The 17190-nt window shown below is 39.4% G+C and overlaps 1 protein-coding gene across 1 annotated transcript in view; it reads right to left on the reverse strand.

Moving 5' to 3' along the window:
- Window positions 1-2170: 2170 nt before the first annotated feature.
- LRRD1 (leucine rich repeats and death domain containing 1) overlaps window positions 2171-17190 on the reverse strand; it is a 418673-nt gene continuing 403653 nt past the window's right edge. Inside the window, exon 6 of the mRNA XM_044067671.1 lies at window positions 2171-3520. Within this exon, the coding sequence (XP_043923606.1) occupies window positions 3337-3520 (184 nt within the window). The 3' untranslated portion in view covers window positions 2171-3336. The remainder of the gene's footprint in view (window positions 3521-17190) is intronic.

Below are 17190 nucleotides of genomic sequence, written 5' to 3' on the forward strand. Positions count from 1 at the left end.
AAAACCAGGGACACATTTAAAACATTGCTTGTATAATCTTGGAAAGTTGCTAGAATAAAATGTGTTACTACCATGCATTTCATTGCCAAGTCTTGGCCCAGGACCCTGTGTACTACAGTCAGAGCAACATACCACTATGCCAGATCAGCAGTTTCCTGAAAGATAGGAAGACTGAAACTTAAATGGCTATCATTTAGTGAATTCAGTTCTCACCATAGCTCTCAACCTCTTAGCACAAACACCTGGACAAAGCCAATAATGGGGGAATACAGTCCCTAAACATATTTAGTGAATTCAGTTCTCACCATAGCTCTCAACCTCTTAGCACAAAAAACATGGACAAAACCAATAATGGGGGAATACAGCCCCAAAAATAGGGACAAATTTCAAATACTGATCTTATAAACTTAGACAATTGCTACAATAAAAGGTTTTGTGTTACCATGTATTTTCTGAAGAATATGAAGTCTGAAATTCAAATTCCTGTTATTATTTAGTGAATTCAATCTTTCACTGATGTGACACAAAAATCCAGAAAACAACAGATTTTATGAGGAACAGAACAAAAATATGAGGCAAAAATCTGGAAAGTTTTCAAAAGTGATGGGGGGGGGGTAGGGAATTTAGGCTTTTGTTACCTGTACAGAAGGTACAATGTTTGAGCTTGAGTAACTCTAGCCACCAGGTATATTCAGCTGGGGCATTACACACACATGCACACACACACACACACACACACACACACACACACACACACACACACACACACACACACACACACACACACACACACACACGCACCTCAGCAGACTAATAAAATAACAGAACAGCTTGTTTTGTTCCTTCTCAGCAGCATAATAATACAATACCTCCTCAGCAGCATAACCATTGCAGCTTCCCTTCTAAGCTTGTTCTGTTCCTGGAACTACCATTAACAGCCTCGTTGCTTGGCTGGAGCAGCCAGAAATGCTCGCACGCACATTATGTTGAGCCCTTGAGCTCAATTCCGACAGGCTGGCAGGCTGTTCATGGAGCTGATGTCATCGCACACGTGATGATGTCAGCTCAAAAAAACTGAAAACAAAATTTACAAAAAAAAGCTGGGAAATTCGAAAATTAAGGGGTGCCACTCGGGAATAGTGGCACTCTATTATTTGGACCTCAAAACCGGTAAAAAACGAGAAATTTGTTATGATTGAAAGGTATGAATACCTCCTCAGCAACGTAACAATTGCAGCTTCCCTTCTAAGCCTGTTCCGTTCCTGGAACCACCATTAACAGTCTCTTCGCTTGGCTAGAGCAGCCAGAAATGCTCGCACGCATGTTATCTTGAACCTTTGCGCCCTTGAGCTTAATTCCGACATGTTGGCAGGCTGTTCACGGAGGTGATGTCATCATGCATGTGGTGACGTCAACTCAAAAAAGTGAAAACAAAATTTTAAAAAAGCCAGGACATTTGGAAATTAAGGGGTGCCACTCGGGAATCGTGGCACCCCATTATTTGGACCTCAAAACCAGTACAAAATGAGAAATTTGGTATGGTTGAGAGGTATGAATGGAAGCCATTACCTTTAAATAAAACAAAACCTAGTATTTATTATACATACTGTCACACTCACCAGGACAAGCAGTTTAGAAAATGCATGGATGAATGGACAGATGACGTTTACTGATGATTTTTTGACTTTGTCTTTAAATTAGACCTTACATTTACACTGTTCCTAAGTAAAGGAGAGAAAAATGAACCCCAAGACTGGCAATCTCTTCTCTTATTAGGTGCAGTGTACTCATGGTATACGGCACTCCATGCTGTTCTTATAAACTGTTTACTTAACATGAAGACTGTATTTTGGGCCCTTTTGGCATCTACAACAATGAGCTGGAATGACACTGATGCTGAACCTGGTTCTGCACAACCTCAACACATTCTGCAACCTTAAACTGCCCAGTCATGCAAAAAGCTAGACTTTCTATCATTTTGCTTGCAGAAATATTATAATCCACTGTGCGTCCAATAAATCAATTGTGCCATTTCTTGCTGTTTTGATTTTTACATAAATGTATGTATTATACTGGCTTTGCCCTATCTATACAGTTATGCACAAAAATCAGCTGCTATACTTACTGTTCTAATATACTGATTAATATCTGCAGAAAAAGAAACATAGTCCAAGGAGCTGACATCTGAACTTTAATTTCAATATATTCATTTCAGACCACTTCAACCAATTTGCATAATGTTAGATATAAACAAACCTACATGCCTGCTTTCCCATTCTATTAAATTTCATTCTAGTTAGCTTTAGACTAGTGATTCTAAAATCAAAACAAACGTAAGAAAAATACATCACGCAAACACCACAGATCTGGGATTGTTTTATCAAACAAAAATAGTAGTTGGCTGATAAAATACAAAATATCTGCAGAAAAAAAAAACATATTCCAAGGAGCTGAAATCTGAACTTTTATTCAGAGTAAATATTCTGTACAGAGTATTCAAGCTTCAAAGAAGTGTTTTTAAAATCGTGGGACAGTTTCAATATATTAATTTCAGACCAATTCAACCAATTTGCATAATGTTAGATATAAACAAGCCTATACTCCTGCTTTCCCATTCTATTAAATTTCATTCTGGTTAGCTTTATACTAGTGATTCTGAAATCAGAACAAAACATAAGAAAAAAACATCATCCGAACACCACAGATCTGGGACTGTTTTATCAAACAAAAGTAGTAGTTGGTTGATAAAAATACAAAATGTTATAGAAAATATCAAGACTTAATGAATGCTTAGTAACCACTTGAAAGTATGCTGAGATTGTAAATGGAAGCCATATGGTACAACGTGTCCTGTATCACTTTTTTTCATATATTTTCACATATTGCCTAGTCCTCCTTATGGAAACATTATTCTTAATATGTTAGTGTGTCACTGTTAGTGTACATTGTACTAAGCGTGAGTTACTGCCCAGCCAGGACAGTACCTGAAGTTTCACTTCTAGTCTGTGTAAACTGCGATGCAGACCTAACTCCAAGTCTTTGGTTATGTGAAGAAAACTAACTGACCTTTACCTATATGCAAGCTATTCTACAATGTGTAATATTCTTTGATCTCCAAATGTTCTTAGTTTTCATACTGGCTGGATACATGTACACCTGCTAATATCATGGCTACTGCTTCTATAAATTGTAAATAATGTAGATAGAATTACTTTATGTTATTAAAATAACTTCTTGAAACAGAATTAATATAAACAGCTGGTTAACTTAGCCTGAAGAACATCAGTGAAAAGTCTGCAGTAAATTTACGGATATTGATACTGCATGTACCAAGAGTTAGAATTTTATTGCTTGTGCATAGAGCTTTAAAGCTCTCAGTCTCACTGCAAGGTTATGCATATCGGCCATTACAAGCACTCTTATCAGTTGCTCTACTACTGCTGCAGGTTCGAGTCTTGTTCGGCAATCCACTTTCCAAGAGTTTAAAGCCTGCAGTGTCTTTTCTTCAGGTGTCATTAGCCTAGGAGAAAATGAAACTGATACATGAGTGGTTAAATTGTGAAGCAAATCTCATCATACAGCTGTATATATGCATATTTTTATAAAACAATTCATGTTTATAGAAGTTATACAGTAATATAAGCAATGCTGCTGTCAGTGTTAGACACCATGTTTATTATTTCTAGCTATGGTCTAGTGCATACGTGCATACACACACACACACACACACACACACACACACACACACACACACACACACACACACACACACACACACACACACACACACACACACACACACACACATCCATTAATTCTTAATAAACACTACAGTGACACTTGTTTAGTAGTAAATAATCTGACATATTTGAAATGGACTACAAAAAAATATTTAAAACTTTTTATCAGTATAGGGGCATTTGTTGCATCCTCCCATGCCTTCAGACTGGAACAAAGATAGTGATTTAGTAGCTGTGATAAACAAAGCTATTCTACAAGTGAGTCACTGAGTTGTGCTAACCTTGAGATCAAAGCTTGAGATGCTGCTATGAACTTGAAACCTGTCACAGGAAAATAAATATTTATCTCAGTTCTTTGACCACTATCATTTATAATTTAAGGTGGAAAATATAGTCATGTAAAATCGTACCAAAACAGTTGATGTCCTTCTCTTCACTATTGTAGTATTTTTCACCTAAGGGATCGCCTACCAAGGACAGCCCAACATCCAACCAGAATACCATAGCCTTTAGCTCTTATAGGTGATGTCTGTCACATGTATGCTCTCCTTCCAACGCATAGGGCATAAATGCAAACACTCAGAACTGAAAATGCCCCAGGAGAAATACCCTCAGGGACAAAGAGGAACATGAGCATCCAGAGGCAAAGATAAAGAAGGAAGAAGGGTTCTTCAGCCAGGAGGACAACCAGAACACAGGACAAGAGTCAGAACAGATTGAGAAGGAGGGAGGGAATGAATACTGCAAAAGTGAAGAGAAGGCTGTCTATCATTATGGCAAGATTTTGCACAACTGTACCATGTCCTTCCATTTCACTGTTGCAGTATTCTACATTTAAGGAAGAATACAAGAACTCAAGAGTAAACTAGGGTGTAGGAAGACCCAGAAAAACCCTGCAGAAATCCATGCAGGATAGTTCTGGCAAAAGCTGCTTTGGCCCTGGAAATAACATCCAACTTGTAATGTTTAGTGAAAGTATGACTAGGGGACCTAGTAGCAGCTTCAAGGATGGAACTGGTATCCAAAGCTTAAAAAAAGCACCAGAGGAGGCAACTGCCCTAGCAGAATGTGCCTTTACAGATGGAGAAAGACAACTGCCATGAAAAGAATAACAAAAGAAAATGGCCTTAGAAATCCAGGAGGAGATGCTTTTCTTAGAAACAGCCAACCCCAAACTCCTGGGATGAAAAGGAACAAAAAAAAAAAAAAAACAGACTTGCAAATAAGTGTAGTTTTATCTAAATAATATCTGAGCCGTCTATGCAGATCCAAGGTGTGAAGAACCTTCTCACTGGCAGACTGTGGAGAAGGAAAAAAGGAAGGAAAATGAATAGACTGATTAAGGGACAACTCATTGACCACCTTGGGCATAAGTGAAGGATGAGGGTGAAGAAGCACCCTGTCTATGTGTAAACCGAATAAAGGAGGAACAGCCATGAGAGCCTGAAGTTCAGACAGTCTCTTGGAAGACGTAAGAGACAAAAGAAGAACAGTCTTCCAAGTACAATGCTGCATGGAAGCTGAAGAAGCATGCTCAAAAGAAGCCTGGGTCAATTTTACAGGCACAAAATTGAGGTCCGAAGAAGGTGGAATAGGCTTTCTTGGGGCCTGATATGAAGGACACCTTAAGAAATTGTTTGACCTTAAACCTAGAGGTCAGAGGAGAAGTCAAGGGCAGACAAGAAGAGATTACTGACGGGTGAGCTTTAACTGAAGTATATGTCAATGTGGCATGGAGTAGATCACAAAAATAAGAGAGAACCAGAGGAAACAGAGAAACCTCTACAGCTAGGAGATACAGATGGCTAGAGAGGCACCAGACAGAAAATTTTCTCTATATGGACATATAGGATTTTCTGGTAGTGGGTTTCCTGGCCTCCTGCAGAACTTGGAGCCTATCCTCAGAAAAAAAAGGAGCCTAAAGGGGATCAAAGCCCTATCATCCACAGTGTCAATTGAAGAGTAGAAGTGTGATAATGGACAAGAGATCCCTTGTCTTGTGTGAGAAGATCCACACGCTGAGGTAACTTGTGTTAATTACCCCTGGCCAAGTAATAGAGAAGGGGGAACCAGTGCTGCCTTGGCAAAAGGGTGTCACCAGCAAGATTTTGGGAGAGTCCTGCCTGATCTTGTGCAGAACTTGTGATAACACAGGAAGGGGGAAGCATAGAAAAACATCCCCTTACAAAGAAAAGACAAGGCATCCACCTTCCAAGTCAGAGGATTTGGGACTCTGGAACTGAACAGAGAAAGTTGTCTGTTCAGAAGGTATGCAAAGAGATCTACTTGGGGAATACCCCACAGATGGACAATGCCCAGGAACACATCTCTGTAAAGCATCCAATCATGAGCATGCATTCTGGACTTGTTTAAGAATCTGCCACTAAATTGTGCCCTGAAGGAATATAAACCACCTGAAGAGTCACTTGATACTGGGATAGTTAGATCCCCAGACCTGAAGAGCCAGTCTGCAAAGCATTTAGGACCTTCAGCCCCCCTGCTTTTTGACATTCTACATTACTGTGGTATTGTCGGTGAAGACTTTGAGGGCCCAGGATGAAAGAGGGAATGAAAAGCTTGCAGAGCCAAAAGCAGAGCCCTCATCTCATTCATATTGATATCATCTGACCTCTGATGAGGAGGCCAGGGACCCTGGACCTTTAGAAGGCCAGAAGGGGTTCCCACCCCATGTTTGTGGCATCTGTGAAAAGCTTCTGAGCAGGAAATGAAGCCTGAAAAGGAAGCCCTGGATTGAAACAAAGGTGATGAATTCAACACTGAAGCTTAAGCATGAGACAAGTAAGAAAAGGACAGGGAACTCTAGGGTGTGGAAGTGTTGGAGCCACACCGATTTGAGGTACTACTGAAATTTCCTCATATGGAAATTGGCGCGGGGGTATATGGAATGGTGGAGGCCATAAATCCCAGAACTCTGAAAAATTCCCTGGCTGTGATTAAGGACAGAGGAAGAAGAGATTGGGAAAAAGGTTGTCAGAGGCAGAACCTTGGGGCACAAATAGATGCTAGCATGGGAACAGTCTGAAGCATGCATCTGAGGAAAACATGATCCTGGGAAGGCATCAGAACTGATTTCTGGAGGCTTACAGTGAACACCAGACTGTGTAAAAGACAAGTGGTAATCTAGAAATCCTGCAACAGACTGCTGATAGGAGACTGAATAAGGAGATCATCTAGATAGGAAAAAATCTGTATACCTCAAAGCCTGCAAAAAGCAATGACAGGAGCCAGGTATTTGGTGAATACTCTTAGGCAGTAGAAAGGCCATATGACAAAGTAGAGAACTAAAAATGCAAGGAAGAAACAGAGAAAATAAAATTTCCTAAACAGAGGATGCATGGGGATGTGAAGGCATGCATCCTTGAGATCCAAAGACACCAGACAGCCTAGGGAAGAAGAAGAGGAAACAAGGTCTAAAAGGACAACATCTGAAAAGTAGGGATATTGAGAAAGGTGTTGAGCAGGGAAAGATCCAGAATTGGTCTCCATGTACCCTTCTAATGGGGAACCAAAAACATGCTAGAGTAAAACCCCTTCCCCACTTGGGTGAGAGGAATGGGCTGAATGGTGTCCTGATCCAACAGAGGTTACAGAACCTCTGGAAAATGAGAAGGCTGTTGAGGAATACCTGAAAACACTGGTAGGGACTTCCAAACTATGAAATATCCCTGACAGATAAATGAAAGAACCCAAGAATCTGAGGTGATCCAATGCCAATATGGAAGAGTCAAGGGAAGGTGGAAAGACAAGGGGACCTGGTCGAGGGGAACGGAAGACCAAACATCAAATAGTGTCAGGCTTATCCTGCAAAGAAGGTTTCTGTAAGGAAGTAGACTTATCAGGAGGAACACACCTAGAACCCTTCTTACCCTTTGGGGGGGGGTGAGTCTGTTTACAAACAAAGGCAGACTTAGAAGGATAGTTCCTCTGAAACTTGTGAATGGGGGAGACAAATAGATACTTAAGTTACTACAAGGACTTAGCCTTATCCTGGAGGGACTTAAAAAGGTCAGCAGCAGCAGTTGCAAAGAGACTTTTGTTACCCATTGGTGCAGCCAAAAGCTTGGCCTTGATATCATCAGGCAAAGCCTGAAGATGTAATAAGGAATAATGCCTCAGCACTGAACCAAAAGCAGCAGTCCTGGAAGAGGCAGCAGCTGCATCATAGCTGCATTTTACTGAGTAACAGGTGACTTGAGAAGTGGACCATAACAGGGAAAGAGAGGAAGCCTTCCTTTCAGAATCAGGAAGGTCAGACACTACTTTAGAAATCTGGGAAAGGAGGGCCAAAACATACTTGGTCATATGAGTCTGGTAGTTAATGGTCCTGAAGGACAAGGTGGCAGCAGTATAAACTTTCTTGTCCAACCTTTCCATAGCTCAGCTGTCCTTAACAGAAAGAAGGAGATTAGTAGATAGCAACAACTTAGAGGGTTTGTCAGGAAAAACTGATAACACTGAAGGATCAACAGATGGGCACATACAAAGAAATTTACAGTCCTCAGGCACCTTGTAGAACTTATCAGGTTTATTTGAGGCAGGAGGCTGAGAGTCAGGAGCTATATAGACTGCAGAAAAAGTATCCAAAAGGGCAGCTAGAACAGGAGGGACAGCAGATGGTTTGGAAAACTCCATGTGTAGGAGCTCACAGTACCTCTTGAATGTCAAGAGACTAGGAAATAGACCCACTTAAAATACTCCATCATGTAGGCAAAAATATCCCGAAAGATATCTCCAAACACTCAGTCCCACACAGTTTGACTTTGTCAAGAGGAGGTCATGTCTGTTAAATTTGGTCGACTTCTTTGAGACAGTCACCAAAGCCACAGACAAGGGGAAGATGGTGCACACCACCTACCTTGACCTGGTCAAAGCCTTTGACGCTATTCCCCACTCGGGCATAATAGATAAACTCTCTCAACTAGGCATCAATCTGTATGTTACCAGATCACTAGCTAATTGGCTCACTGATAGAACCCACCTATTCAAAATAGAGGAAGCCACCTCAAGCAGTAGACCCATAATGAGTGGCATACCCCAGGGTTTAGTCTTGGGGCCTCTGTTATTTGGGATATATTTTCTGAGGTGCAGACCAAAACCAGTGGGCTATGGCTGACAAAGTTTGCAGATGACTGCAAGCTGGGTGCTGTCATCAATTCCCCTAGTGATGTGGACAACCTCCAAGAGGGTCTCACCCAAACAAATGACTGGTGCCAGAAAGATGGCCTCAAGCTGAATACCAAAAAATGCATCATCATCCCCTTTGGGGAGAGTGATGTCCCCACAAATTATCACATTAATAACAACATCCTAAGCACGCAATCAGTCATGAGGGATTTGGGCACCCAGGTTGATAGCAACCTGATTTTTGACCACCATGTTGCTTCTGTTGTATGGAAAGCTTTCTACATGGCCCACCTCATAAGTAAGGGTATCTCATCCAGGGACAAGGAGATCATAACATCCCTGTACTCTTCCCTTATAAGGCCCATTATTGAGTACAATGCCCCATTCTGCATGTACCTCGCAAAGCGCATGCAACAGCTGGAGAAACCACAGAGGTTCCTCACCAGGAGAATCCAGGGCCTCAAAACTCTACCATACAAAGAGGTGACCTCTGTCTGACATACAAGGCAATCTTGGACCCCACCTTGATGGGACTGCTGCATATCCGCAAGTCATGCTCCACTTGAGTAACCCGCATGCATGGCCTCAACCTGGTCTGTAACATCAGTAGGACTTGTTGGCGGGACAGATTTGTGTCCCAGAGACTCCCCCATCTGTGGACTAGACTCCCACTCCACGTCAAGCAGGGTACCTCTTTAGCCCTTTTTAAGAGCAACCTGGATGGGAAACAGAAAATACATCTCTAGGATTCCACCCGTGTCCCTGCTGGACAGGGGCATTGGGTGCTGACGTGTCTAAACATGGGCTAAACTCTTGGCTAGACATATAAGGGCCTCAGGGTCAATAGCTTAGTAACTTCCTATGATCCTATGATTCAAGGAACAATTCTTCCAAGGAGTCTGGACTCAAAGAATCCTCTTCCTCTGAACTGTAGTACAAGAGGGAAGGAATATGGGAAGAATACATCAGGGAGTCTTCTTCAGAATCCAATCCTCATCTCAGGAATCCAAGTCCCTAGGCCTCATAAGAGGAGTGGAAGACCAGGGGAGCAGGAACAGACAACCCTTGAGGCTTCAAGGCAATTAAAGCATTAAACAACCTCTGAGTGAAATATTTCCATTCACATTGGGGATCCTTAACAGCATGGGAAATATACTCAGTTTTCTGTTTCTTTTTCTGTGGGATATCTGCCAAAACCCTTGGAGAGTCAGGTCTATGATGAGACTTAATAATAGTGGTAGGAATTTCATCTCCCCCAAAATCTGAGGAATCCCTAGTCCCTTAGATATTATCAGCCGAGGTTCCCCCTCAACATCAGGTGTAGAAATTGAAAAAACCTCCAAGGACATGCAAGAATTTGGATCCATGCCAGCCTTGGATGGAGCTGTGACAGGAATCCGAAACAAACACTGGATGGTCTTCAGGGCTTTCACTAGCCTCTAGAGAAATGTCTAGGGAAGGCTGGACAGCAATCAGATTGTGCCTAAATTTTTGTCCTTCTTGGCTGATGGCTGGCCGTTGGGATGGGATGCCCTGAACCACTGTTATGGAACACGCTGAGCAAGTAGCTTAAGTCGCTGGTTCTAAAGATACATGGTGAAGGAGTAGTGGCAACTACTTACGGTCTTAGGCACAAATGCCTGGCAAATAGAACACTGCATATGATTGACAGTCTTTATGGGGAATCTGCCTCCCACCACTGAAATTTTCCCTTTCTGGATGATGTGAACATAATGCCATAGAAGAGTAAAAATGAAGTAACCCCAACATGGCACTTATATGAAAAACTGCTTGGTAACAGCACAGCGGAAGGGTGTTCAGGCTGATGTCCGATAATGGCATTCAGACTGGTGGCAAAAAAGTTCTGAGTGTTTGCGTCCATATATCACCTTTATGCCCTACATCCTGTGTGGGAGCATACTTGTGAATTATGGCACCTATAAGAGCTAAAGGCTTTAGTATACTGCCCAGACATTGGTCTATCCTATTTTGTATACATTTTTCTGTAATAGATAATGTACATGTATATTCTCAGTGTGAACTCAGTGTGTTTACAGTAAAATAAAATGGTATGTCTTCAGTGGAGCTTTTCTCCCTGCTTTACTTCAGTAAAAATCTTACTATACCTTTTTTATTTACATTTCCCTGTGATAACAAATGCATTTCTGTTTGATATACTGTAAATGTATATTGTCAATGTGTACTCAAGGCATTTACAATATAATAAATATGTATGTCTTTTGTGGAGCTTTTCTCCTCGGTCTTCCGCTGAAATGTAAAATAAATAAAAAAATAAATATCCTTGGCAGGAGATCCCTTAGGTGACGAATACTGCAGCAGTGATATGGAAGGACATCAAATAAGATACTGAATAAAATTACTTTTCAGAACTTGAAAACTATAATTTAAAGCAGGCTGCATTGAAACTTCCAGCAGTTTCTCAGTCATGCAAAATAACTTTCCTGCACAATGTGCTGACTGACTTTGGATGTGCCAAACAACCTGTATTTATTGATATATGCTGGGAGAGTACAAATAATTTATGACAAATAATTCCTGAAAGACCATGCATAAGATATTTGTGCATACATTTTGATTTGTTGCAGCAGAGTTTAACAAAGGCAGTAGACATGTAGATATCACAGCAGGGCTAGCCTCCCAGCAGTGTGAATATTGGCTCTCGGTGATGATCAATGTTGGTGTGACACCCTGACCCAATATAAAAAATGTGAAAAAAAGGGGTTTAACTATTTATTTATTACCATTTCTTTATAAGGAGACTCTGACTATACCACTCCACTGTTCAGACTTTTGCAGAATGTCAAGATATTTGCTCATATTTTATGGTCTGTTCCTCATAAAATGTGTGCTTTTCTAGTAAATTATTGAGGATTGAAGTCACTAAAAGTCATTAAATAATGGCAGACATTTGAGCTTCAGACATTACATCCTTCAGAAAATGCATACTAACACAACACATTTTATTCTAGCAACTTTCTAATTCTATAAGAACAATATTTAAAATGTGCATCTATTTTTGGGCCTTTGCCCCACCCCCTTTATTTTTGGCGTTGTCCAGGTTTCTTGTACTAAGAGGTTGAAAGGTATGAGTCCAACTGGACAACAAGCCCATTTTCAGAGGGGGCCCAGGGAGAAAAAGCTCCATGAGAAATAACACTAATACATACCCAGCATGCAGAATACTTGGGTAACATTTAACAGTATTACATATAAAGCTTCGGAACTATTTACAGTAGTACTCATACAACATACAGAAGGCTCAGGTAACACTAGCAGCATTACTTACAATGCATGAATAAAGCAGATAATTATGAAACAAAGTAGTATATTTTGCAGCAACATAATCAACATTGGGTGTAGCTAAGGAGTACTACATCAAGTCAGACATAATTACATACATTTTGTCATATTAATAGTACAAGAAAGAAAAATAAGAGAAAAGATAAAGTCACTGATATGTATGTATACATAGGACAGGTAGTTTAGGAATAATTTAGCCTGGTGAATGGGAGAGGTGTAACCAGGAATCAAGTATGAACAGATTTAATTTATCTTTGAAGATATGTGCATTGCTGAGGAGTTTTATTGGAGGGGGAAATTGAATCCATACAACTGGAGTAAGCAGCTTTTCCTGCTTTGTTGTGAGCTTTGTGAGCTGAGAGATGTTTGTCAGTAGAGCGGAGTGAAATTGTAACATACCACTTACTGCATGCTGATGATGCCGAACATATATGCATATAAAATCCGTACCCAAAAATATAAAGACTTGTAAATATCTTAACAAGAAAAGCTAGTAAAGTTATAAAAAAGCTATATACAATATTTAATATAAGCAAAAAAGAAAACTATTTTGTGCAGGTGACTGCCTGTTGTAGATAACTACAATTATGTTCTTTACAGTTATAGAGTGCAGATGGATCAGAAGGAAAAAAAAAGAGCAGGATAATTAAACAAGTGTGTTTGGCTCACTGAGCTTTCATCTGAGAAGTTATCTGTAGATTAAAAGACAGAGGAGGTAATTAAGTGGTGGAAGTTAGGAGATGTAATGTAATTGTTCAAATGCCCCCTCTGCCGTCACCTAATTTTTCTTTCACAACTAATCTTGCTCCTACTCAATTTACAGTCTCTCTTGGTAATCCACAATAAACCCTACAGACTCATTTCTCCCTCTCTGCTTCTATGCCGTTTCGCAATCTTCTAATCAACTTTTTATCCTTTACGTAACTACTTCAGTTCTTCTGAACTTGACTGTAACTGACTTATGACACCATTGCACAATAATCTCCCTTAGGTATCCATTTCATTTCTTCTGCATTTGACTGTAAATCATGCCTGTAGCCAATGGTAAATGTCTCAGACCATGGAACTGATTACTGCTTTATGAAGCTTTTGGATCCTGCTTTGTTTAGTCAGTTCTCATGTAACGAGTTGTTTTTCTTTTCAAATTGTTTGAAACTTTGTAATCGTCTGAAACTTTTGAAATGTTATGTTAATGTTAATGTTATTGTAACCCTTGGAGCTTTTCTCCCTGGGCCTCCACTGAAAATGGTCTGGTTTCTCTCTCAGTGGACTTTCCCAGTAAACAAACATGAATAAATAAATAAAATAAATGTGGCTTCAGGGGAAACACTTACAGTGGACTTGTTTGAGAAGATGTCAGTTGTACAGGGTTTGAAATTAAAGTTAAATATACTAAAGCAAGGAAATCTGTTGTTGGGCCAATGTAGTTGATTTTTGTGCCACCCCACTCTGTAACAGCAGATGTTGCCTAGAGGAAGTGTTATTTTCAGTTACAGATGTCTTACCTCTAGGAAAATACGATACACAAGTCTGCTGAATTGTTTTATTGTCTCATGAAGAAGGAAAGTTATAACCTCAAAGGATTTATTTAATTTTTTAACACCTTTACTAAATTATCACTTAAGACATGGGCAAAATACATTTATATAAAAGAAAAAACATATTAACACATTCCAAGTTACATACATTATACATCACATACACATTCTTTTATATAACTATCATAAGTCCAACATAGCACACATTGCTCACTTCCTGCCTTCCCTTAAACCTCATTCCTCCTCCAGATCATTATTCTGCATGCAGTGTTCTCACAATTTACATTTATTTTAAGTAATTTGTTCCTACCCTTTTGTAAAGATCCCACGTCCAGTTATTTTATCTCTGTTACAATATTCAATAATTCAAAATACAGTTGGTTTAGACTTGGTTTTCTATGCTCTAGTAATTCCTTTTTTGGCAGCCACCAGAATTAAACTTAATAAGGCTATAACTATGTTTAGGCAACTCTGTGTCCCAGCTCAAAAAAAAAAAAAAGAAATAATAATTTCCTTATTTATACCCATTTGCTTTCCCAGTATTTCTGACAGCTTACTCTATATGGAATTTTAAAAGAGCCAACTCATTACACTCCCAAAACATTTATCCCAGTTACCTTTTTCTTCCCCATCACACCGCCAACATTTGCCATCTACCCGAAGAAAAATTCTTTAGGCTCTACTTGGGGTATAAAAATACCTATGCAAACATTTCTAAGCAAAGATCCTAAATCTTCTAGACGTTGTTGCACACTTGGAAACCAAACATATGTCCTCCAATTGTTCCCTTGTAAAGGGCTTATCCAATATTTATTTATTTTATTATTTATTTAACATTTGTTTACCGGGAAAGCCCGACTTGGAATGAAGTCAATTTTCAGCGGAGTCCTGGGAAGAAACACTCCAGACATATGCCTTTGTAATGTGGGAGGAAACCGGAGTACCTGGAGAAAACCCACACAAACACAGGGAGGACATGCAGACTCCACATAGAAGGCACTCCAGCCTAGAACTGAATCGGAAAACCTCTTGCTGTGAGGTGACAACACTACAGCTGCACCACTGCACCGTCCATTTTCTTCCCAATCTTTTCTAACCTCCTCTGATTGTTTCTTGTAGTTATTGTGCAATATTTTATGTGCCTTAGTAATTATTCCTTTTTTAACAGCAGCTTCTAATCTATCTTCAACTAAAAACTCTACTTGAGCAGGTCTTTCACTTAGGATTCTTCTATACTCTGATATCAATTCTTGGTAGGGAAGGCAGTCTCTAGCCTGCAGTCCAAATGTCTTCTTGGTCTCTTCCCATTTTATTACCTTTCCCTCTCTAATTAGTTACTTTCTTTGCCAGTTTTCTCCAGTAAATTCCAGCCCCTTCTTGCCTATTCTCTGTACCCCTAATTGTAGTCTTCCTATCAACGAAATCTCCTTTCTCCATTCTCGTACTCAGAATACTTTCTGCTACTTTATGAATATAGTATACTGCATGGTCCTTGTTATTCTCCTTAAGGATCTGCATCCAAAACGTGACTATCTCCTTATTTTTAATTTCTCTTTCCACTTTGAATTATAGCTTTTCTGCTTGTGTTATGTATATGAACCTTATCTGTCTAGCTCTAAAATGTCCCTTCAAATCAGGTAATCCTTAACTACCTTGTTCAGTTGGAAGGATCAACTTATCCTACTTAACCCTTGTCCGCTTCTCCTTGCAAATAAATTAATTCAGCTCTTTATTAATTATTGTCCACAACCTCTCCTTTAGCTGGCAAAAATATGCCTGACCCATATATAAAACTAAAGGGACTAAAACATTTTCACTGCTTGTATTTTGCTATCCATAGCCATAAACAAGAACTTCCAGTTTCTCAGTTTTTATATTATCTTTTGTTTAGTCTCTTTCCACATATCCTTAGCTGCCAAAACAGAAGCCTTTTTAATCCATACCCCTAAATACTTCATTTTATCCTGTCCCCATAAGTATGGGTATTACTGAGCTAATTCATTTGTGGGTGCTTAATTTACAGTTATAACCTTTGTTTTATCTTCATTAATTTTATATCCCCAAAAGACTTGAAACTGTCTCAAAATGTTCCACAAGACTGAGATGTCCTTTCCTCATTTTATCAGATACAAAATATCATCTGTAAATAAAGCCAACTTTTCCTGATTACCATGCTAATTATATCCTTGAATTTCCAAGTCCCTTATTTTCTTTTCCAGTAGCTGTAAGTATAAAGCAAATAACAATGGGAAAAGAAGACACTCTTCCGTGGTTCCTCTCTTCAGACACAACTTGTCAAAGATGAACCCTTCCACTTTAATTCTTGCCTCTAATCTCTCATATATCCTCCTGGTTAACCGTATTATTGTATCAGTGAATGCAAATAGTTCCATTTCCCTACTCATAAAATCCCAGCTTGCTCTGACGAATGCTTTCTCAGCATCAAGACCCACCAACAATAGTGGTATTTTCTTACTTTCTGCTTCCCTCTGGATCATCACTATTCTGTTAATGTTGTCAGATGTTTGCCTCTCTACCACAAAACCAAACTGATCCATATCTATCAGCTTTGGCAACACCTTTGTCATTCTTTTAGCTATTATAGACATAAACATTTTATAATCATGGTTTAAAATTGAAATGGGTGTATATGAAGTTGGGTCTGATTAGTCTTTACTGTCTGCAGGTATTACAGCCAGAACTGCTTCCTTCCACAATATTGATGCTTCCTCTCCTTTTAAAATATTGTTAAACAAAACCTTCTGGATCTTTATCACTTTCTTCCCTCATACCTTCCAAACTTCCTCAGGAATACCGTCTGTTCCTAGAGACTTTCCTGCAGATTAATTATATGTCACCGTTTCTCCCATTTTAACTAATTGTTGAGTCTCATCTATCTCTAACCTTGGCATACTTAAGTCTTCTATAAATGTTTCCACTTGTGCTCTTTGATTTCCACATTTATATGCTTTATCCAAATTTTCATAAAATGTCCCAAATATTGCTAACACTTCTACAGGATTTCTTGTTATTTTTCTTGTTATACACTCGCTATGTTTGCCAACAACCTTTTCTACTTTCTGTTACCTAAGTTGTTGTGCTAAAAGTTTTTGTGTTCTGGAATTATCAAAAACAGTTGCTTAACAAAAATCTTTCTAAACTCACACATATTATCCAAATACTACTTTACTGCTCCTCTTCTTGTTCTGCGAGATTTCCCTTATTCTACAATACTTTAACCTTTGCCAGCCCCCTCTAAATTCCTGCTACTTCCTAACAAAATTTAATTCTGTTTTATCTCTACCCTATTTTTAAACTCCACTTTCATGTTATCCCACTCACTAGCTATAACGTCTGAGGAAATTTCTATCTTCCCTAATAACACCCAAATATCTTACATTACCCATCCCTTAAATTTCTCTCTTTTTAACAGATAGGTGGGGAAG

The sequence above is a fragment of the Protopterus annectens genome, chromosome 3.part1, assembly GCF_019279795.1.
Source record: "Protopterus annectens isolate FY-2018-M chromosome 3.part1, PAN1.0, whole genome shotgun sequence".
Lineage (NCBI taxonomy): Eukaryota > Metazoa > Chordata > Ceratodontiformes > Protopteridae > Protopterus > Protopterus annectens.